Source organism: Cherax quadricarinatus, chromosome 11, assembly GCF_038502225.1.
Source record: "Cherax quadricarinatus isolate ZL_2023a chromosome 11, ASM3850222v1, whole genome shotgun sequence".
Taxonomy (NCBI): domain Eukaryota; kingdom Metazoa; phylum Arthropoda; class Malacostraca; order Decapoda; family Parastacidae; genus Cherax; species Cherax quadricarinatus.
Window position 1 is genome coordinate 2,852,695 of NC_091302.1, and position 24,808 is coordinate 2,877,502.

The 24,808-nt window shown below is 39.6% G+C and overlaps 1 protein-coding gene across 1 annotated transcript in view; it reads right to left on the reverse strand.

Annotated features, from left to right (window-relative positions):
* The window catches only part of LOC128687667 (cadherin-99C), a 302,830-nt gene that overhangs the window by 19,346 nt on the left and 258,676 nt on the right, over nucleotides 1–24,808 (reverse strand). Inside the window, exons 24-28 of the mRNA XM_053775248.2 lie at nucleotides 24,419–24,559; nucleotides 22,901–23,152; nucleotides 21,981–22,089; nucleotides 13,480–13,630; nucleotides 1,256–1,364 (exon numbers count right to left, since the gene is read on the reverse strand). Of these exons, the coding sequence (XP_053631223.2) occupies nucleotides 1,256–1,364; nucleotides 13,480–13,630; nucleotides 21,981–22,089; nucleotides 22,901–23,152; nucleotides 24,419–24,559 (762 nt within the window). The remainder of the gene's footprint in view (nucleotides 1–1,255; nucleotides 1,365–13,479; nucleotides 13,631–21,980; nucleotides 22,090–22,900; nucleotides 23,153–24,418; nucleotides 24,560–24,808) is intronic.

The following is a 24,808-nucleotide window of genomic DNA, read 5'->3' on the forward strand; positions in this document are numbered from 1 at the left end:
GTTGAAGGAGTGCCCTCTTATACCAAAGTGTGTTCATTTTATGTGCAACAAATCATGGCCAACTGTGTCAAAAGCCTAACATAAATCAATGAAGATTCCCAATGGGACTTCTTTTTTCTTTAGAGCAGTGTATATTAGTTCTAGCAGGTGTATAATAGCATCATTCATGTTTTTATGGGGCCTGAATCCAAACTGACAGGAGGGGTTGAGTATGTTGTGGGAGACAAGGTGGGAATTGATCTGCCTATGAATTAATTTTTCAAAGATTTTAGAAGGAAGGGGTAAGTTAGATATTGGCCTGTAGTTATTCAGGTCTGCTAGATCTCTTCCTTTGTGGATTGGGGTGACCTTCGCTATTTTGAGAATTGCTGGGAAAGTGGATTTGTTAAAGAGTGTTGCAATAACTGGTGAAAGTACTTGAGAACCTTTTTTGTTCATAAAAGGTGGTAAGGTATTTGAATCTCCTGCCTTGTTTTTTAGTGTGCTCATGATGAGTGAGACTTCTATTGAGTTGGTCGGAGCTAGGAACAGTGTATTCGGGTAGGTGCCAGTAAGGCAGTCTTTTGGTGGGGTGTTTGAGGTTGGGATTTTGCTCGCTAGGTTTTTTTCCTATGGTGGAGAAGAAAGCACTGAGTGTGTTTGCTGTTTCAGTCAGTGGGAGTTGGGGTTCATCTGGTTTTGTTAGTTTGATCGTTCTGTTTTTGGATATCTTTTTGGTTCCTAGAATTTCAGATAATGCTTTCCAGGTCTTTTTTATATCACCTCTTAAGTTTTGTAATCTGTTCGCATAATACAATATAATAATAATGATAATAAAATACAAAATAAAATAATAATAATAATAATAATAATAATAATAATAATAATAATAATAAAAATAATAATCTTTCTTCTTTCAACAAACCGGCCATATCCCACTGAAGCAGGGTGGCACAAAAAGAAAAACAAAAATCTCTTTTCAATTTTAGTAATGTATACAGGATAAGGGGTTACTAGCCCCTTGCTCCTGGCATTTTAGTCGCCTCTTACAACACGCATGGCTTACGAAGGAAGAATTCTGGTCCACTTGCCCACGGAGTAAAATAATAATAAAAATAATAATAATAATACAAGAAGAAGAATTACATGTATAATAAAGTAATAATAATAATTTGCTACTTTAACTACAAAACGGTGAAACAAACATTTCTTGCCATACATACACAAGTAAAACACCAACATAACAGTCTACTGTAACACTATAAGATGTACTAACCGGCTGTAACTGTAGTATGGGAGATCGTACATCTGTTGCTCTGACACCTTCCAGCGCCGCTGTAACATAGAAGAGCAGCGTCTTCCTGTCTGGCTCGTCTGTACCAAATCTGATCAGCAAATTAAACTTTAATTTTGGTAACATTTAGTAGGTTGGTAGACAGCAACCTCCCTGGGAGGTACTACTGTCCTACCAAATGAGTGTGAAACATAAGCTTGTGTGTTTTGCATGATGGTAGGACTGCTAGTGTCTTCTTCTGTCTCATAAACATGCAAGGTTGCGGGTATGTCTTGCTACTTCTACTTACACTTAGGTCACACTACACATGCATGTTTATCTGGAGTTTATCTGGAGAGAGTTCCGGAGGTCAACGCCCCCGCGGCCCGGTCTGTGACCAGGCCTCCTTAGGTCAGTGTCCCAGGATGCGACCCACACCAGTCGACTAACACCCAGGTACCCATTTTACTGATGGGGAACATAGACAACAGGTGGAAAGAAACACGTCCAATGTTTCTACTCTGGCTGGGAATCGAACCCAGGCCCTCACCGTGTGAAGCGAGAGCGTTAACCACCAGGCCACCTTTATTTCTGCTTACCTCCATGGGGAAGGGAAACAGAATTCTTCCTCTGTAAGCTATGCGTGTCGTAGGAGGCGACTAAATGCCAGGAGCAATGGGCTAGTAACCCCTTCTCCTGTATAAACTACTAAAAACAAGGAAAGGAAAAACTTTATAAAATTGGGATGTTTGAATGTGGGTGGATGTAGTGCAGATGATAAGAAATACATGATTGCTATTGTTATGAATGAAAAGAAGTTGGATGTCCTGGCCCTAAGCAAAAAAGCTGAAGGGGGCAGGGAAGTTTCAGTGGGGAGAAATAAATGGGATTAAGCAAGGAGTATCAGAGAATTAGAGCTAAGGAAGGGGTAGCAATAATGTTGAAGGATCAGTTATGGAGAGAAAAGAGGGAATATAAATGTATAAATTCAAGGATTATGTAGTTTAAAATGAGGGTCGGATGTGAAAAGTGGGTCATAATAAGTGTGTATGCACCTGGAGAAGAAAGGAGTATAGAGGAGAAAGATTTTGGGAGATGTTAAGCAAGTGTGTAGGAACTTTGAGCAAGTGAGAGAGTAATTGTAGTAGGGGACCTAAATGCTAAAGTAAGAGAGGTGTTTAGAGAGGGGTATGGTAGGTAAGTTTGGGGTGCCAGGAGTAAATGATAATGGGGAGCATTTGATTGAACTTTGTATAGAAAAGGGTTTGGCTCTAGGGAACACACATTTTAAGAAAAAAAAAAGATAAATAAGTATAAGTATACAAGGTATGTAGGGCGAAGTGACAGTAGTTTGTTGGACTACGTATTGGTAGATAAAAGACTGTTGGGTAGACTTCAGAATGTACATGTTTATAGAGGAGCCACAGATATATCAGATTACTTCTTAATTGTAGCTACAGCGAGAGTAAAAGGCAGATGGGATACAAGGAAAATGGAAGCAGCAAGTAAGAGAAGTGAAGGTTTATAAACTAAAGGAGGAGGCAGTTAGGGTAAGATATAAACAACTGTGGGAGGACAGATGGGCTAGTGAGAGTACAGGCAATGGGGTAGAAGATGTGTTAAGAGTGTTCAGCAGAAGTTTGTGCTTACAGGAAAGTGGGTGCAGGAGGGAAGAAGAGTGACTGGTGGAATGATGATGTAAAGAGAGTAGTAAGAGAGAAAAAGTTAGCATATGAAAGGTTTTTACAAAGTAGAAGTGATGCAAGGAGGGAGGAGTATATGGAGAGAAAGAGAGAAGTTAAAAGAGTGGTGAAGCAATGTAAAAAGAGAGCAAATGAGAGAGTGGGTGAGAAGTTATCAACAAATTTTGTTGAAAATAAGAAAAAGTTTTGGAGTAAGATTAATAAGTTGAGAAAGTCTAGGGAAAGAATGGATTTGTTAGTTAAAAATAGGAGAGAAAAGTTATTAAATGGAGAGTTAGAGGTATCGGGAAGATGGAGGGAATATTTTGAGGAATTGTTAAATGTTGATGAAGACAGAGAAGCTGTGATTTCGTGTGTAGGGTAAGGAGGAATAACATTGTATAGGAGTGAGGAAGAACCAGTTGTGAGTGAAGGGGAAAGGACAGTGAGTAGAATGAAAGGGGGTAAAGCAGCTGGGATTGATGGGATAAAGATAGAAATGTTAAAAGCAGGTGGGGATATAGTTTTGGAGTGGTTCGTGTTTTTACTTAATAAATGTATGAAGAGGGTAAGGTACCTAGGGATTGGCAGAGAGCATGCATAATTCCTTTGTATAAAGGCAAAAAGGACAAAAGAGAATGTAAAAATTATAGGGGAATAAGTCTGTTGAGTATACCTGGTAAAGTGTATGGTAGAGTTATTACTGAAAGAATTATGAGTAAGACAGAGAGCAGGATAGCAGATGAACAAGGAGGCTTTAGGAAAGGTAGGGGGTGTGTAGACTAAATGTTTGCAGTGAAACATAGGTGAACAGTATTTATATAAGGGTAAAAAGGTTTTTGTGACATTTATGGATTTGGAAAAGGCATATGACAGGATGGATAGGGGGGCAATGTGGCAGATGTTGCAAATGTATGGAATAGGAGGTAGGTTATTGAAAGCGGTGAAAAATTTTTATGAAGAAAGTGAGGCTCAGGTTAGAATAAGTAGGCAAGAGGGAGATTATTTCCCAATAAAAGTAGGCCTTAGACAGGGATGTGTGATGTCACCGTGGTTGTTCAATATATTTATAGATGGAGTTGTAAGAGAAGTGAATGCTCGGGTCTTGGCGAGAGGTGTGGGGGTTAAAAGATAAAGAATCTAACACAAAGTGGGGGTTGTTACAGTTGCTCTTTCCTGATGACACTGTGCTTTTGGGAGATTCTGAAGAGAAGTTTCAGAGGTTGGTTGATGAGTTTGGTAGGGTGTGTAAAAGATGGAAATTAAAAGTGAATAATATAGGAAAGAGTAAGGTGATGAGGATAACAAAAAAATTAGGTAACTGAAGATTAGATACCAGACTGGAGGGAGAGAGTATGGAGGAGGTGAATGTGTTCAGATATTTGGGAGTAGACATGTCAGCAGATGGGTTTATGAAGGATGAGGTGAATCACAGAATTGATGAGGGGAAAGAGGTGAGTAGTGCACTGAGGGGTCTGTGGAGACAAAGAACTTTATCCATGAAAGCAAAGAGGAGAATGTATGAGAGTATAGTTATATACAAGGAGAAGACTGGAGGCAGTGGAGATGTCATGTCTGGTCATGTGTGGTGTGAATGTAATGTAGAAAATCCATAGTCCAGAGATTAGGAGGTGTGGATTATCAAAACTTATCCAGAGGGCCGAGGAAGGGTTACTGAGATGGTATGGCAATATAGAGAGGATGGAACGAAACAGAATGACTTTGAGAGTGTATAAATCTGTAGTGGAGGGAAGGCAGAGTAGGGGTCGCCCAAGGAAAGGTTGGAGAGAGGGGTTAAAGGAGGTTTTGTGTGGAAGGGGCTTGGATTTCCAAGAAGCGTGTGCCAGTGTGTTAGACAGGAGCGAATGGAGACAAATGGTTTTTAGGACTTGACTTGACATGCTGTTGGAGAGTAAGCAAGGTAACATTCATGAAGGGATTCAGGGAAACCAGCATACCGGACTTGATTCCTGGATATGGGAAATACAGTGCCGGCACTCTGAAGGAGGGGTGTTAATGTTGCAGTTTTATAACTGTAGTGTAAAGCACCCCTCTGGCAAGACAGTGATGGAGTGAATGATGAATGTTTTTCTTTTTTGGGCCACCCTGCCTTGATGGGAAATGACCAATGTGTTAATAAATTAAGTAATAGGAAAACAAAAAGAATACATATTTTTAACTTGTTTCAGACTGAAGGTGTTCAGTGTTAAAGTTGCATTTTATAGAATCCCAGGAAGCTGCACTTTAGAGGGTTCCAGCACTTGGAGGAGTCTCTGCATATAATGGGATTGTGCACAGAATGGGATTGTGCATGTAATGGGACTGTGCATATAATGGGATTGTGCATGTAATGGGACTGTGCATATAATGGGATTGTGCATATAATGGGACTGAGCGATGGTGAAATTGTTTCTTCTTTTTTGGGTCGCCCTTCCCTGCCTCAGTGGAAGATGGTCAGTGTGTTAAGAAAAAAAACTGTGTGTCTGCAGCAGTGTACATGTAGCCAACTTTATCTTCAGCACTCCTGCCTCCCAAGACCCTGCTGGTACAACTCTTCCTTGTTATCTTCCCTTACAAAGTGCCCTTCTTCCTCTCCTGCACCCTTCAAGGGAAGGGATGCCTTAATGCTGGAACCACACTCGCCTTCCTTGGATGAAACCAGATTATCTCCCTTTCCCCAGGTCTATATGACCCCTATGGATTTAGAGCTTCCCCATAAATATAGAGTAATATATCTCACTAGCAGTAATCTTGCCTTCCTCCACACTAGTTCATCATGTCTATTATTAGACTATTATCACCCACCCCATGCCTATTCTCTTCCCTCCCCTTTGTTGCCTATCCTCTCTTCTGACACTCCTCAGTCCCAACCATCCCCATGCCTCTACCAATATCCAATATCCCTCCCTATCACTATTCAGTGTTAATGATACTCAGTAATGCAGGGGTCCCCAATATGCAGCCCACGGGCCACATGTGACCCTTCTAGGAAATGGCTGTAGCCCTCATGTGAAATTATGAATTTACTTTTATGTAGGTTCCACACTGCACAGTGGCAACAAAACTGTGCAGTCCTCATCACACATTTGACCATCAACTATGTGGGAAGGTTGAGGATCACTGCCCCCTCAAGAAAGGTTACTTGATGTTGGTGAGGGGCTCTTGATTTAGGGAATTGGATCTGTGCTCCAGTTCCCCGAATTAAGCCTGAATGCCTTCCACATCCCCCCAGGCGATGTATAATCCTCCGGGTTTAGCGCTTCCCCCTTGATTATAATAATAATAATGAGGATCACTGCAGCAATGTATACAGAGTCTACAATTACTGGAGTGTGAGCAAGGTAACATTTATGGAGGGATTCAGGAAAACTAGTCAAGCTAGACTGAGTCCTGGAGGTGGGAAGTACAGTGCCTGCACTCTGTAGAAAGGGTGAGGATATTTGCAGTTTTGAACTGTAGTATCAGCACCCCTCTAGCAAGACAGTGATAGAGTGAACAATGGGGAAAGTGTTTTTTCTTTTAACCCTTTCAGGGTTGGTGCCATATTAGTATGGCTTACGTGCCAGGGTTGGTGTCGTACTAGTACACGTAAATTCTAGCACCTTTGAATTGAGTGGGAGAAAGCTGATAGGCCTACATGTAATAGAATGAGTATGTGGTAAGTGTGTGCAGTAGGGAAAAAATCTATGCATCCGGATTGCATTGTGGGAGTGGTAATTCAGTGTATCTTTGTCACCAAGCCAAGCTTAAGGAATACCTCACTCTCCTGCAGTGTGGGTGGTGGGGAAAGGCAATAAGGGAGGGGGGGGGAGTGGGGGAGGTAGGGAAGGAAGCGTGGGTTTGTGTAAACAACATGGCCGGCCGACTGGCTGGGCTGGCTAGGCTGGCTGGGCTGGCTGGGCTGGCTGGGCTGGCTGGGCTGGCTGGGCTGGCTGGGCTGGCTGGGCTGGCTGGGCTGGCTGGGCTGGCTGGGCTGGCTGTCTGTCTGTCTGTCTGTCTGTCTGTCTGTCTGTCTGTCTCTACCTAGGATAACCCAAAAAATCCAGACTGGCAAATAATAAGTATCAGGACTCAGATGTGATGCAGTGACTACTGCGTTGTGTATAATACGTGTTGGTTCACTAATGGCTCTCTCTGAGACAGAGAAGCAAGCAGACAGACACAAAAAGAGACAAGCAGACAGATAGACATGTTTATGTGTAAAGTGAAAACAAATAAAGGGAAGGCAGTGTACCCTCATCAAATGTCACCACTGTCATTAGTGGAGAGATTAGATAGGATGCCCCTCATCAAATGTCAACACTGTCATTAGTAGAGAGATAAGATAGGATGCCCCTCATCAAATGTCAAAACTGTCATTAGTAGAGAGATAAGATAGGATGCCCCTCATCAAATGTCAAAACTGTCATTAGTAGAGAGATAAGATAGGATGCCCCTCATCAAATGTCAACACTGTCATTAGTAGAGAGATAAGATAGGATGCCCCTCATCAAATGTCAAAACTGTCATTAGTAGAGAGATAAGATAGGATGCTCCTCATCAAATGTCAAAACTGTCATTAGTAGAGAGATAAGATAGGACGCCCCTCATCAAATGTCAACACTGTCATTAGTAGAGAGATAAGATAGGATGCCCCTCATCAAATGTCAACACTGTCATTAGTAGAGAGATAAGATAGGATGCCCCTCATCAAATGTCAAAACTGTCATTAGTAGAGAGATAAGATAGGACACCCCTCATCAAATGTCAACACTGTCATTAGTAGAGAGATAAGATAGGATGCCCCTCATCAAATGTCACCACTGTCATTAGTGGAGAGATAAGACGAGTGATACTCACTCTTACAAAATGCTCCAATTATTATTATTATTATATTCTCCATGTATCCTAAGTAATTTACACTATGTATAATTGTATTTAGGTGTACCTGTGAGACAGAGACAGAGCCAACCAGCCAGTCAGCTGGTCAGCAAGCCAGCCAGCTGGTCAGCCAGCCAGGCATCCAGCCAGCAGGCCAGCCAACCATCCAGCCAACCAGCTAGCCGGCCAGCCAGCTGCCTGCCAGCCACCTGCCAGCCATGTTGTTCACACAAACTCACACTCCCTTCCCCACCAAAACATTGTTGGGACCTATAAATGCTATGTATATATTTCTATGTAACTAAAATAGGTGAAAATGTTCACCTGTCAATGTTTGTACAGTTATTGTGAAGCATACAATGAGTATATATACATTGGTCTCACAGGCCATAAAAGTTACTTGAAAAAATAAAATGTTAAAAAATAAAAGAAAAAAATAGAAAAAATAATAAATAAACTATTACCGTGTGACCGGCAGTCGGCGATGTTGCCGTAACGGCTCACTATTTGTAAACTTCATGCCTTCATATCTTGGTAAGTATTGATCACAATTTTTTTTTGGCCTATAACACTCACAAAAATATGCTCTATCATTTCATAAGAAAAAGTAATTTTTTTTTTTCAAAAATTTTTCGACCCTGAGAACAAGTTTGGGAGAAGGCCTGTCGACCCTGAAAGGGTTAAGGGTCACCCTTCCTTGGTGGGAGACAGCCATCTTTTAGGAGTGAAGAAGAGCAGAATGTAAGTGTGGGGGAGGAACGTGAGGCATTACGTAGAATGAAAGGGGGTAAAGTAGCTGGAACTCATGGGATCATGACAGAAATGTTAAAAGCAGGGGGGGATATAGTGTTGGAGTGGTTGGTACTTTTGTTTAATAAATGTATGAAAGAGGGGAAGGTACCTAGGGATTGGCAGAGAGCATGTATAGTCCCTTTATATATAGGGAAAGGGGACAAAAGAGATTGTAAAAATTGTAGAGGAATAAGTTTACTGAGTATACCAGGAAAAGTTTACGGTAGGGTTATAATTGAAAGAATTAGAGGTAAGACAGAATGTAGGATTGCGGATGAGCAAGGAGGTTTCAGAGTGGGTAGGAGAGGTGTAGATCAAGTGTTTACATTGAAGCATATATGTGAACAGCATTTAGATAAAGGTAGGGAAGTTTTTATTGCATTTATGGATTTAGAAAAGGCATATAATAGAGTGGATAGAGGAGCAATGTGGCAGAAGTTGCAAGTATATGGAATAGGTGGTAAGTTATTAAATGCTGTAAAGAGTTTTTATGAGGATAGTGAGGCTCAGGTTAGAGTGTGTAGAAGAGAGGGAGACTACTTCCCGGTAAAAGTAGGTCTTAGACAGGGATATGTAATGTCACCATGGTTGTTTAATATATTTATAGATGGGGTTGTAAAGGAAGTAAATGCTAGGATGTTCAGGAGAGGGGTGGGATTAAATTTTGGGGAATCAAATTCAAAATGGGAATTGACACAGTTACTTTTTGCTGATGATACTGTGCTTATGGGAGATTCTAAAGAAAAATTGCAAAGGTGTCATGCCCCTATGGCTAACCTTTCTTTAATATTACATTGCGGTTATTTCCTTTAATAGCTAAATTGGAAATGAACATCCTTGTATTATTAAGGCTAATTCTTATTAACAATTATTATAATTTATGTAACATGGCCATGATAAGTTTAATTGGAGGTATAGTAACATGCCTGCCGCCCGGTGTGCCGGTGTATGGTTAGCCGTGATGTTCGATGGTTATACCTCCCCTTTCCCCCCCCTTTATGTTCAACTACTCTACTGAGTGTTGGTGAGTCACGTCACGTGACCCACTTGACCTGTATGCTCAAGGTTGAGGGACAAGCAGTGAAGAAGTAGCAGCCAACGCGAACACTTCTGCTCGTCTCTGGTAACTGGCCAAGGTTCATTATCCGGCCTGGACATTTTTTTTTTTTTTTTTCAACAAGTCGGTCGTCTCCCACCGAGGCAGGGTGACCCAAAAAAGAAAGAAAATCCCCAAAAAGAAAATACTTTCATCATCATTCAACACTTTCACCACACGCACACATTATCACTGCTTTTGCAGAGGTGCTCAAAATACAACAGTTTAGAAGCATATACATATAAAGATACACAACATATCCCTCCAAACTGCCAATATCCCAAACCCCTCCTATAAAGTGCAGGCATTGTACTTCCCATTTCCAGGACTCAAGTCCGACTATATGAAAATAACCGGTTTCCCTGAATCCCTTCACTAAATATTACCCTGCTCACACTCCAACAGATCGTCGGGTTCCAAGTATCATTCGTCTCCATTCACTCCTATTTAACACGCTCATGCACGCTTGCTGGAAGTCCAAGCCCCTCGCCCACAAAACCTCCTTTACCCCCTCTTTCCAACCCTTTCGAGGACGACCCCTACCCCTCTTTCCTTCCCCTATAGACTTATATGCTTTCCATGTCATTCTACTTTGATCCATTCTCTCTAAATGACCAAACCACCTCAACAACCCCTCTTCTGCCCTCTGACTAATGCTTTTATTAACTCCACACCTTCTCCTAATTTCCACACTCCGAATTTTCTGCATAATATTTACACCACACATTGCCCTTAGACAGGACATCTCCACTGCCTCCAACCGTCTCCTCGCTGCTGCATTTACCACCCAAGCTTCACATCCATATAAGAGTGTTGGTACTACTATACTTTCATACATTCCCTTCTTTGCCTCCATAGATAACGTTTTTTGACTCCACATATACCTCAACGCACCACTCACCTTTTTTCCCTCATCAATTCTATGATTAACCTCATCCTTCATAAATCCATCCACCGACACATCAACTCCCAAGTATCTGAAAACATTCACTTCTTCCATACTCCTCCTCCCCAATTTGATATCCAATTTTTCTTTATCTAAATCATTTGATACCCTCATCACCTTACTCTTTTCTATGTTCACTTTCAACTTTCTACCTTTACACACATTCTCAAACTCATCCACTAACCTTTGCAATTTTTCTTTAGAATCTCCCATAAGCACAGTATCATCTGCAAAAAGTAACTGTGTCAATTCCCATTTTGAATTTGATTCCCCATAATTTAATCCCACCCCTCTCCCGAACACCCTAGCATTTACTTCTTTTACAACCCCATCTATAAATATATTAAACAACCATGGTGACATTACACATCCCTGTCTAAGACCTACTTTTACTGGGAAGTATTCTCCCTCTCTTCTACACACCCTAACCTGAGCCTCACTATCCTCATAAAAGCTCTTTACAGCATTTAGTAACTTACCACCTATTCCATAAACTTGCAACATCTGCCATATTGCTCCTCTATCCACTCTATCATATGCCTTTTCTAAATCCATAAATGCAATAAAAACTTCCCTACCTTTATCCAAATACTGTTCACATATATGCTTCAATGTAAACACTTGATCTACACATCCCCTGCCCACTCTGAAGCCTCCTTGCTCATCCGCAATTCTACATTCTGTCTTACTTCTAATTCTTTCAATTATAACTCTACCGTATACTTTTCCTGGTATACTCAGTAAACTTATTCCTCTATAATTTTTACAATCTCTTTTGTCCCCTTTCCCTTTATATAAAGGGACTATACATGCTCTCCGCCAATCCCTAGGTACCTTCCCCTCTTTCATACATTTATTAAACAAAAGTACCAACCACTCCAACACTATATCCCCCCCTGCTTTTAACATTTCTGTCATGATCCCATCAGTTCCAGCTGCTTTACCCCCTTTCATTCTACGTAATGCCTCACGTACCTCCACCACACTTACATTCTGCTCTTCTTCACTCCTAAAAGATGGTATACCTCCCTGGCCAGTGCATGAAATTACCGCCTCCCTTTCTTCCTCAACATTTAAAAGTTCCTCAAAATATTCTCGCCATCTACCTAATACCTCCCTCTCCCCATCTACTAACTCCCCTACTCTATTTTTAATGGACAAATCCATACTTTCCCTAGGCTTTCTTAACTTGTTTAACTCACTCCAAAATTTTTTCTTATTTTCATTAAAATTTCTTGACAGTGCCTCTCCCACTCTTTCATCTGCTCTCCTTTTGCACTCTCTCACCACTCTCTTCACCTTTCTTTTACTCTCCATATACTCTGCTCTTCTTATAACACTTCTGCTTTGTAAAAACCTCTCGTAAGCTACCTTTTTCTCTTTTATCACACCCTTTACTTCATCATTCCACCAATCACTCCTCTTTCCTCCTGCCCCCACCCTCTGTTTTTTTTTATTCTGACTGTTTCCAATTGGGAAATAAGACTTTATACATTAAAGTAATCTTTGTATATATATATGTTATATCTAGGATCTCCTCCTAATCATCTGTTATGAAAGCCTTATATATTTTGGACAATATAGAACAAACATGCATTCTTAACTTATATACGATAATTCGTATATTATTATTTCTGGCTTTTTGTTGTATCATGAATATACTTAATTAAAATTAGTCATTCTGGAGGATCACTATTATTACCCTAACCTCTCTGACCAAAGTTGTTATGCTCTAACCAGAAGGAAATAGTGGTTACAATACTTGGAGTGTAACAAAAGGTTAGTGGATGAGTTTGGGAATGTGTGTAAAGGTAGAAAGTTGAAAGTGAACATAGAAAAGAGTAAGGTGATGAGGGTATCAAATGATTTAGATAAAGAAAAATTGGATATCAAATTGGGGAGGAGGAGTATGGAAGAAGTGAATGTTTTCAGATACTTGGGAGTTGACGTGTCGGCAGATGGATTTATGAAGGATGAGGTTAATCATAGAATTGATGAGGGAAAAAAGGTGAGTGATGCGTTGAGGTATATGTGGAGTCAAAAAACGTTATCTATGGAGGCAAAGAAGGGAATGTATGAAAGTATAGTAGTGGGTGTGAAGCTTGGGTGGTAAATGCAGCAGCGAGGAGACGGTTGGAGGCAGTGGAGATGTCCTGTTTAAGGGCAATGTGTGGTGTAAATATTATGCAGAAAATTCGGAGTGTGGAAATTAGGAAAAGGTGTGGAGTTAATAAAAGTATTAGTCAGAGGGCAGAAGAGGGGTTGTTGAGGTGGTTTGGTCATTTAGAGAGAATGGATCAAAGTAGAATGACATGGAAAGCATATAAATCTATAGGGGAAGGAAGGCGGGGTAGGGGTCATCCTCGAAAGGGTTGGAGAGAGGGGGTAAAGGAGGTTTTGTGGGCGAGGGGCTTGGACTTCCAGCAAGCGTGCATGAGCGTGTTAGATAGGAGTGAATGGAGACGAATGGTACTTGGGACCTGACGATCTGTTGGAGTGTGAGCAGGGTAATATTTAGTGAAGGGATTCATGGAAACCGGTTATTTTCATATAGTCGGACTTGAGTCCTGGAAATGGGAAGTACAATGCCTGCACTTTAAAGGAGGGGTTTGGGATATTGGCAGTTTGGAGGGATATGTTGTGTATCTTTATATGTATATGCTTCTAAACTGTTGTATTCTGAGCACCTCTGCAAAAACAGTGATAATGTGTGAGTGTGGTGAAAGTGTTGAATGATGATGAAAGTATTTTCTTTTTGGGGATTTTCTTTCTTTTTTTGGGTCACCCTGCCTGGGTGGGAGACGGCCGACTTGTTGAAAAAAAAGAAAAAAAAAAAAAAAAAAAAACTTACCTCTTAATAGTTGGGTGTTGGCGCTCGAGGATCTTGCCTGATTTTGCGTCAACTATATGAAACCAGACATCTGTGGCACTAGTGTCACTCTCTAGGCTTGTGTTACCAACAAACCGACGAGATTCTATCTTCTCGATACCAATGATTTGATCTAGGACAAAAGAAAGAGATATTTCTTATATATAAACAGGTAAAATAATTTTTATTATTAAATTACAAATTACACTGTACTGTACAATATTTATGCCATAACAGAGTAAATTGCAAACTCAAAAATGTTAACATTATATAAGGTTATACATTAACATTATATTATGTTAAATTTATATAATATAACATTTATATATGCCTACAAATGTGACCTTAGGACTATTATACAAATTTACACTGCTGTCTGTAAATCATTTGTAGATTTATTGAATAAAGTATCAGAGGTCACTCCAGCATGATAAAGTCTATGTACTAAGCACAACCTGTAGCTATTTTCTTCAACTAGTGCTGAAGAATGTGTAAGTCTGCTACAGGCAATAATAATAAGTACAGTAAGGCCTGCTTTACGGCGTTTCGCCTTACGGCATTCCACTAATATGCTGATTTCATATTATGACCAAAACTTGCTATATGGCTCCCGGCTTTTCTAATACGGCGTGCCTCACCCAGTTTGTTTACATTCTCCGTGAACACATCTCTATTATGTCTGGAATCTTTCCAAAATTTCAAGTGTTTTAAAGTTACTGCATATTTTATATGTACTCTGATAATTATACTTATGTGTACCTGTACCTAAATATACTTACACACTCTACTGGCATGCAGGTACACATTAAAATCAGAGTCTCTCTCTACTCTTGATGGGTGCATTAAATGTTGTATATTACATCAATATAGACATTTATATTAATCCATCTATGACATTTTTTCAAAATTATATAATAAACATGCTATGTAACATATAAACATGATAAATACACCCCAAGGTAGAATAAATTAACATAAATATGAGATGTGGTAGCCAGGCAAACATCAGAGCAAATGTGTACACTATAATATTACTGAGGGTAGGGGTAGGGGTCGTCCTCGAAAGGGTTGGAGAGAGGGGGTAAAGGAGGTTTTGTGGGTAAGGGGCTTGGACTTCCAGCAAGCGTGCGTGAGCGTGTTAGATAGGAGTGAATGGAGACGAATGGTACTTGGGACCTGACGATCTGTTGGAGTGTGAGCAGGGTAATATTTAGTGAAGGGATTCAGGGAAACCGGTTATTTTCATATAGTCGGACTTGAGTCCTGGAAATGGGAAGTACAATGCCTGCACTTTAACCCTTTGACTGTTTCCGACGTATAAATACGTCTTACGAGCCAATGTTTCTGACGTATTTATACGCATAAATTCTAGCAGCTTCAAATCAAGCAGGAGAAAGCTGGTAGGCCCACATGTGAGAGAATGGGTCTCCATGGTCAGTGTGCACCATATAAAAAAAATCGGGGAGCCAGTGGTGCATTGTGGGAATGCCATTTCAGTTGTCCTTTTTCAGCATGTCTAGCGGTAAGAAATATGTGATTCCCCAGCAAATCTGGGACTCTTCTCTTCCCAAGTGATGCTCTAACACAGATGGAAGTGTCAGTGAAGATCAATTTCATGATTTGGAGGAGTTTGAGACCAAAAGCAATGGAGGAGGAGGAGGGGGAGGAGGGGAGGAAGAGGAGGAGGAGGAGGAGGAGGGAAGGAAGAGGAGGAGGAGGAGGAGGAGGAGGGAAGGAAGAGGAGGAGGAGGAGGAGGAGGAGAAGAGGAGGAGGAGAAGAGGAGGAGGAGAAGAGGAGGAGGAGGAGGAGGAAGAAGATGTAATAATATTGTTCCCTTGAAGCAAGAAAAAAAAAAGTCCACCCCATGACAGTGACAAGATAAGGGGAGATAACATCTGATAAGAGCTGACTTTGATGAGCATAAAGGAGGGTAATATTACATGACCATCGCCCTCCCTTTGTTTTTGCTGGTACACAAACATTTGTCTGTCTGTCTATTTGTCTGTCTGTCAAGCTCCCTGTCTGTCCATCTAGCTCTCTGTCTCAGAGAGAGCCACAAGACTGTGTCATCACGTTTACTCACATCTTCAAGCAGAGTATAGCACTTTGTCTGGATTTCTTGGGTTATCCTAGGTAATTTACACTATGTATACTTGTATTTATGTGTACCTGTGAGACAGAGATAGGCAGACAGATAGAAAGAGAGACAGATTGAAAGATATAGAATGAGGGAGAAAGATAATTAGATAGAATGGAGGAGGGGAAGCAGCATCCGACCCCATTGTTTTGACAGGCGGTAGGGGTAGTGACTAATGAGACAATATGTCACTTTGACAGCTGCCGACTTCTGACTCAAAACAATTATAAGCCACACACTCGCACACAGGAGGAGGAGGAGGAGGAGGAGGAGGAGGAGGAGGAGGAGGAGGAGGAGGAGGAGGAGGAGGAGGAGGAGGAGGAGGAGGAGGAGGAGGAGGAGGAGGAGGAGGAGGAGGAGGAGGATGATGATGATGATGATGATGATGATGATGATGATGATGATGATGATGATGATGATGATGATGATGATGATGATGATGATGATGATGATGATGATGATGATGATGATGATGATGATGATGATGATGATGATGATGAGGATGATGAGGATGATGAGGATGATGAGGATGATGAGGATGATGAGGATGATGATGATGATGATGATGATGATGAGGATGATGAGGATGATGAGGATGATGAGGATGATGAGGATGATGAGGATGAGGATGATGAGGATGATGAGGATGATGAGGATGATGATTTTGTTTGTTTGTTTGTTTTTGTAAACAAGTTTTGTAAACAATATATTGATAATTATGTTTGTGTGCTTATTGTGTTGTATACGAGTGTATATATATATACATTGCACCTTACTTTGGTCTCATAGGCCACATAAGTTATGTGAAAAAATAAAATAGTGAAAAAAACAAAAAACCTTCAATTACAAGTAAACTAAAGTTTACCGGGTGAGCGGCAGTCGCCGCTGTTGCCATACGTGGCTCATTTTCTGCAAACTTCACGGCTCTATATCTCGGTAAGTACCGATGGCAAAAATTTTTTTTTTGGACTAAAACACTCAGAAAAATAATCTTAACATTTTCATAAGAAAAATTTTTTTTTTTTTTTTTTGAATATTTGGCGACATAGAAAGACAGTTTCAGAGAGGGGCCTGAAACAGTCAAAGGGTTAAAGGAGGGGTTTGGGATATTGGCAGTTTGGAGGGATATGTTGTGTATCTTTATATGTGTATGCTTCTAGACTGTTGTATTCTGAGCACCTCTGCAAAAACAGTGATAATGTGTGAGTGTGGTGAAAGTGTTGAATGATGATGAAAGTATTTTCTTTTTTGGGGATTTTCTTTCTTTTTTGGGTCACCCTGCCTCGGTGGGAGACGGCCGACTTGTTGAAAAAAAAAAAAAAAAAAAAAAAAAAAAAAAAAAAAAAAAAAAATTTATTCCTTTCATATGCCTTCACTCCAGTGGCATGCAAAAGGGAGAGGGGGGTGGTCCTAGGCATCCAAATTGGAAGGGGGTGAAGATTCAATTAGAGAGGGAAATAAGATAGTGATTTTGAAATTTCAGCAGTGATAAATCAATTTTTGGAGGCTCACCACACTACAGAGGCAGTGGTTAGCCCTTTATTCCTTTAACATGGTGTACCCTTTCTGTCCAGAGAAAATGGTGCCCCTCAATTGAAGATGAACACGAAAGAGAGAAATTAAAAAAGGAATGTTCAGACTTTGCAAATTATGATGATAAAGATACGGCAGCCATTCAGTTATGACGAAATTACTGATTTTGTGATGTTCGTTCGAGCAGGAGGGAACAGAATTCCCCTTGATCCTAAAGATGCTCTGGAGTCTTTACTGCAGTATGGGAGGGATCTCTGGATTATTGCTTACAATTGCATTTTCAGTCGGAAGTTGTGAAAGGTCATTTTCAAAACTGAAATAAATAAAAACATATCTGAGGTCTTGAATGTAACAGGAGCAACTGACCAACCTGGCTTCAATACAAACAAACAAAATTTACTTCTTTGCAAGATTACATTGAGATTATGAAATTACAATATTGAGTTGCAGTGCAAAGAGAGCCACTATCATGCCTAGGCATTATGGGCAGACTTAATTTAATGGCTTACAGACTACTTAATACTAAAGAAATTGATCATAGTGTGTTTAAGTTGTACATCTTTTTTTTATTTATAGTAGACAGTAATTTTACTCTAATTATAATAGCTCAATAGTATTGAAATTATATAATGGAAATATAACATTGTGAGTTGTTGACGTAGTTTACAGTATGAAAATGTTACAATTGGGTGTAAGGCAGTAGTGTTTTGGGTAGGTATTTATATTACAATGTAGTATTAATAATGTATGAACTTAGGGGGTCTAGATTTGAATTTTTAAGATTTAGGTAATTGGGAGATTTTTAGTAAAGTTAAATATTGAGTACAGTGGACCCCCGCCTTACAATATTAATCCGATCCTGAGAGCTCATTGTAAGCCGAAATTATCGTAAGGCGAATTAATTTTCCCCATAAGAAATAATGGAAATCAAATTAATCCGTGCGAGACACCCTAAAATATGAAAAAAAAAAATTTTTACCACATGAAATATTAATTTTAATACACACAAACTGAAGAAGACATGCACAATTACTACTCTTCTAAGAATAGAATACATGACACTTACCTTTATTGAAGATCTGGTGATGATTGATGGGATGGGAGGAGGGGAGAGTGTCGAAGTTATTGTTTACAAGGGGAATCCCCTTCCATTAGGACTTGAGGTAGTAAGTCCTTTTCCGGGGTTACTTCCCTTCTTTTAATGCCACTAGGACCAGCTTGAGAGTTACTGGACCTCTGTTGCACAACAAATCTGTCCATAGAGGTCTGTACCTCCCATTCCTTTAAGATTTGCCTAAAATGGGCCACAACATTGTCATTGTAATAGTCACCAGCACGGCTTGCAATGGCTGTGTTACGGTGATTTTCATCCATAAAGGTTTGCACTTCAACCCACTTTGCACACATTTCCTTAATCTTTGAGGTAGGTACAATGGATTCCACAACTGGCATTGGCTTCTCAGAGTTAGCCCAAAACCCTTCAAAATCTTTCTTAATTTCCATACTAATTCTCACCCGTTCTACCACAGGGTTGGCACTAGAAGCTTTCTTGGGGCCCATGGTAACTTATTTTGCAGTTAAAAGCAAAAAAACACTGGGATAAGATGAAATGTACTGAATGTATGCGTGGATGCTACCGCACTGGCTGACTTGTAAACACTGGTGCTGAGGCCACACATGAGACGCATCCCGGACTAATCACGTAAGGCAAGTTTTTTATCGTGAGGCGAGGCAAAATTTTTGTGTTCAAATGCTTCGTATGGCGGATTTAATGTAACGCGATGCGTTTGTAAGGTGGGTGTCCACTGTATTTAGTTTAGGGTGAGTAGGTGGCTTTTGAGAAGAGCCTTAAATTGGTGTTCAGACCTGGTTACTTTAGTATTTACTGGTAATGAATTCAAAATTTTGGGGCCCTTTATGTGCATAGAGTTCTTACACAGTGAGATATGGACAAGGGGTACATCAAAAAGAGATCTGTGTCTTGTGTTGTGGTTGTGTATCCTCTTAAGGTTGGTGAGGAGAAGTTTGAGTGGAGGGTTTATGCTTGAGCAGTTTTAGACTTTTGAATATTGGTAGAGTATGCTGTCAGGAGTGGGAGTTTATCAACATTCTGACTGCAGCCTTTTGCTGGGTTATTAGTGGTCTTAGGTGATTTAATGCTGTTGATCCCCATGCACAAATTCCTTATATGAGATAAGGATAGATAAGTGAATGATACAGTGCAAGGAGAGCTGATTGTGGAACATAGTACCATATCTTTGATAGTATGCCTACTGTCAAAGATTTTCTTAGAAATTTGTTGTATGTGTCTGGAATTTGAGGCTACTGTTAAGGTGGATTCCTAGGAATTTTCCCTCTGAGTCTTGTGATGGGTGATCCGCTATATTAAGTGGAACATTTGCAGCTGTGTCCAAAATGAATGAAACAGGGTTTGTCAGTATTGAGGGTAAGCTTATTTGTCTTGATCCAGGTAGTTATTTTCTGCAATTCAGCATTATCAGTGTTAGCCAGTATGACTGGGTTTGGGTGAGAGAAGACGTATGTTGTGTCATCTGCATATAATATGGGTTTGAGTAGCTGTGATGCATTTGGTAGGTCATTGATGTAAATGAGAAAGGAGTGGGCCAAGGATACTTCCTTGTGAGACACCGACTGTGATTGGCTGAGTGGAAGAGTTTGCTCCATTTGTGTACACATATTGGCTTCTGTTACTAAGGTATGACTTTAGGTAGTTGAAGGAGTGCCCTCTTATACCATAGTGTGTTAACTTAATGTGCAGCAAATCATGGTCAACTGTATCAAAAGCTTTACGTAAGTCAATGAAGATTCACAGAGGGACTTCATTCTTCTCGAGAGTGGTGTATATTAGTTCTAGCATGTGTATAATAGCATCATTTGTGCTTTTATTAGTCCTGAATCCCAACTGACAGGTGTTTAGTATGTTGTGTGAGACAAGGTAGGAATAAGCACTGAAAAAAGAATTTCTCACAGCTGATGTAAAAAGTGAAGTAGTTCAAGTGTTTTCAGACAGGAGCAATCATTTGGGGAAAAGAACTTAAAAAATTTGGTTGATTTATATTTAAATCAAATATGTAAAGTGTTTATTTCATGTTTCATCTGTGTTTATAAATACAAAATATCTCCCTTTCTCATAATATTTCTCAGTACCAGGCCTTATACTTGAGCCTTTGGGGCATACAATCAAGGAGTTAGCCCTGGGCATCACCAGACCTCTGCATGCCACTGCTTCACTCAGAGCGTCATTTCTTCTAAAAATGGTGTAGCTCGATCACTAGCGCACTCAGCTCTACTCTGAGGTCTGAGGTTCGAATCTCCTCCAGTATGGCTGGAAAACATTAAGGATATGTTTCCGTAAGACACCTGCTGTCCCTGTTCACCATCAGTTTAAAATGGGTACCTGGGTGTTAGTCGACTGGTGCGAGTCGCATCCTCGGACAAAATTGACCTAATTTGCCCAAAATGCTCAGTACAACAAGGGACTTTCTATACAGTAGTATGTCACTGATGTCAGCTAGGTCTGTATACCATGTACATGTACTTGTAGTAAATAAAGATATTATTATTATTCTACTGTATCAACGTGGAGATGCCTTGTACACAATGTAAAGCGTTTGTATTATGGTACAATACAAACAAATGAAAACCAGACTTGTTTGCTTGGTTTATTTACATTACGTGTGGGTGGGGTGGGGTGGGCTGCCCTGGCTGGCTACCATACCTCCCAAACCTGACTTCTTACAAATAAAACTCACCTCTCACCCTACATTAAGATTACAAATATTTTTAAGGTAAGTAATGGGAGTACTGTGTGTGTATTTTACTTTTCATTGTTTTTAATGCCTAGTTCTATTGCTAACTTAATATATGTTAGTGTAAACATGTTATAAATGCATATAAATGCCATTCTGCTTTCCAGTGATGTCTGCTTTCCGGCAGTAGCCTAGAAACTAACCTGCCGTATAAGTGGGGCCCTACTGTACAGTCTTGTAGAAAGCCTGCAACCTTATCACCTGCCTGGAAATTTCCCATGTTAAAGCACAGAAAGGAGAGATGTGAACAGTGAAGATGAGAGTTATCAACCAGGAACCTGATACCTGGAAACGCCGTTGGAATGACTGATTTTTCAACTCAAATGCCATCTTCCACCAAGACAGGGTGCCCCAAAAATGAAAATACATTCACCAACATTCCCTCAATTGCCATCTTTCCAGAAGTGAGCTAGCATCACACTCAGATTTAGTCATAGACATGGGATAATAAGGAAGTACAGTATTTATTTCATGTGTTGTGCCTGTGTCTTCTCTTATAACTCTCAAAGCAAAACAAAAAATTATAAATACAGTGGACCCCCAGTTTACGATATTATTTCATTCCAGAAGTATGTTTAGGTGCCAGTACTGACCGAATTTGTTCCCATAAGGAATATTGTGAATTAGATTAGTCCATTTCAGACCCCCAAACATACACGTACAAACGCACTTACATAAATACACTTACATAATTGGTCGCATTGGGAGCTGTTCGTATACCGGGGGTCCACTGTACTATGTTAGCAGTATTATGCAAGGTCCTGTAGTTTTATGAAGATGTAAAGTGAGCAGCAGTATGTATGTATGTATGTTCATTATTTTTAATGTTCTGAAGAAACATGTATGTTGTCTAAAACTGGAATGTAACATGTTCGTGAACGACTTTTGTCACACGATGATTAATTTTAGGCACTTTGTTGTTGTTGTTTCTCATGTACAGAAAGATAAATAACGTATTACAAGAAATGAATATTCGACTGACTTGAGTATTCCTGCAAGACGGCCACTAAGTCATCACGACTGTTCTTCACCCGGTCAGGAGGCGCTTCAACAACAAGCACTAGACGATGATTCTCTTGAACCAAGTTCACCTGCACAAGTATGAATGATTTATATTATATTTTAAATACCCAGTTAAATATGACTTCCTATTTCTGTGTCCATATGAATATATACACATTAATTTCTCACTATGTACTCAGGTAAAACTTGAAGAATATGTATAAAGAGAGAATCCAGAGAGAAACAGATTTATCACATCAATGTGTCATTGCCTATTTGTGATTATTTATACCAGTAGTTATGGAGGAAGAGCTATGCTTGTGTGTCCCATATATAATTAGTGTTTAATTTGAAATTAAATTTTCTTAGAAAATTTTCAGAGGTTACATCTTGTTGTATTATATTACGTTGTTCTATCACACTATAAGTATTTTCTAATATTTCTTAAGTCATTTATGAAGTTAGAAACATATCAGGGCAAACCAAAGTTCCTGTGGATCCCACAGGTGCAATCCATCAGCCATTTCATTCTTCAATAATTTATTTTACTCTTGCCATAGATTTGATAAGAGGAATTTTCTGATAAAACTGTACTGTTTGCTGGTTAACAGTTTTTTGCTTTCCATGTTATCAAATTTTCTCAATAGTTTTTTCCAGTAATTCTACAACAATGCTTGTCAGCAAGACACGGTTGTAAATAAGGAGATCCACCCTGTCATTTACTCACCTATATATGGTTGCAGGGGGTCAAGTCACAACTCCTGGCCCCAAAACAGTGAGTGCCTTCTGGGAGGATTGAACTCCCAGCTTCTAGTTTACTAGACCAGTGTGTATGTGTACATGTACATTTGCATGAGGTAGGAGATGTTCATATTTTAATAAAGATGGCACAGGACTTACAATAACAGAAACGGAGGTGGAGTGCGACACACCAGGCAATGTGGAGTGCAGCTCCTCAGAAATACCAGATGGGTTATCTTGAGCTACCACAGTCAAGTTGAAGGGTAGCAGCTCACGTGGTACAGAAGACATCTCACGCTCTGTCCTCAGGAGGCCTGAGGTGACCCCGATACTAAAGTATCCACCTCGGTTACTCTCTGGTACTAGACCATATTCTATGCGGCCAAATTCTCCAGAGTCTTCGTCCTTTGCCTGTAATGGAGTAAGAATTTTATATTCAAGGAGTCTTACAAGAACTACATCTCTGATATACTGTGTTAATTTCTCAACTTTTATAGCAACTTAAGGGATAATCAAGAGCAAAATATGGAACGTTTTACATGTAGAAGGCAAAGCTCTTAAAACATTCACTAAATATATGTAACTTCTTACTTAAGTACTATATAAGATCTGGGAATATAGTATGTACAGAAGTATCATAACAATATTAACAAATGATTAAAATTATAATCTTAATTTTTAGAGGGGTGAAGAGGTAAGCCAGTGGAAGGCCTCAGTGAGATGACCAAAAGCTCCAGTGTGGGTCATCAAATGATTATGACCCACATCAAGAAACACTTGTCCTGTTTCCTGACAAATCTTACCTAAGCTAACCTAAGTATCGTAACATTTAACACAGACTGCCAAAACTGTTATTAGCTGTAATATACACTCAACTCAATTAAAACATGTGAAAGACATAATATTTATATACAACTTTTAGCTCATTTATCATCCACTTAATGACTAATCAATTAGGTACATCTACACTAAGCTGAAACTATTACTACCTTAAAAACTCATTCTTGAGGGATTTACACTGTTCCTTTCCTTGCACAATACTCAGTTAATCTGATGATCTCTTCCTTTTGTTCATTATTGGGTTATGGTCTTGCCACCTGTAGTTTTTATCCCAGTACACAATGACCAATGAAACTTGACCAGGATGAAGCTTGAACAAACTCTGCTGGAGGTTCATACTAGTTTTGGATTTTTTTTTTTTTTTTTTACAAATGCTGTACTGTTTGCCTAACCTTGCAATATTTATGTACTTTTTAAATAAATATAAATTATTATAATTGCTATTTTAATTCATTATTATTTTAGTTATTAATATGAATGAATATCTATAAACATCAGGAGCAAGGGGCTAGTAACCCCTTCTCCTGTATACATTGCTGAAGTTAAAAAGAGAAACTTTTTTTTTGTGCCACCCTGCCTCAGAGGGATATGGCCAGATTGTTGAAAGAAAGATCCTTAAACATTAAAAATACAAATGTATCATATTTCAACTACATTATTGACCATCATTAACAGCATCAAAAAACAAGTCTGAAAACAACGTAACTAAACAAGTCTGAAAACAAAACAAATCTGAAAACAACATAAAAAGCAAAATTCTGAAAACAACATGACCAAAACAAAGCCTCATTGAAAGTCATAACACAGAATAAATATTTACAATTACAATATACTAACTGTGACTTGTAGAACTGATGTAGATATTTGTGAGTCCTCAGCCACAAAGGCAAAATAACTGCCATGTGTATAGTCACTGTATGGTGCCTTAAATATGTACTCTGGCTTATTGTCATTCACATCCATCACACTAATGTCAACCTGAAAAGTAAATCATGTGAACATTATTTTTTTTTCAACACATTGGCCAGTTCCCACCAAGATAGGGTTAGACAGAGAAGAAAACTCATTCACCATCATTCATTCAACACCATCATTCACTCCACACATCCTACCTACATCACCCCGTCTTCCTCTGCTATTTACTCAGGTATTCCTCATTCTTTTATTCGAATTAATTTTTTTTTTCCAACAAGTCTGCTGTCTCCCACCGAGGCAGGGTGACCCAAA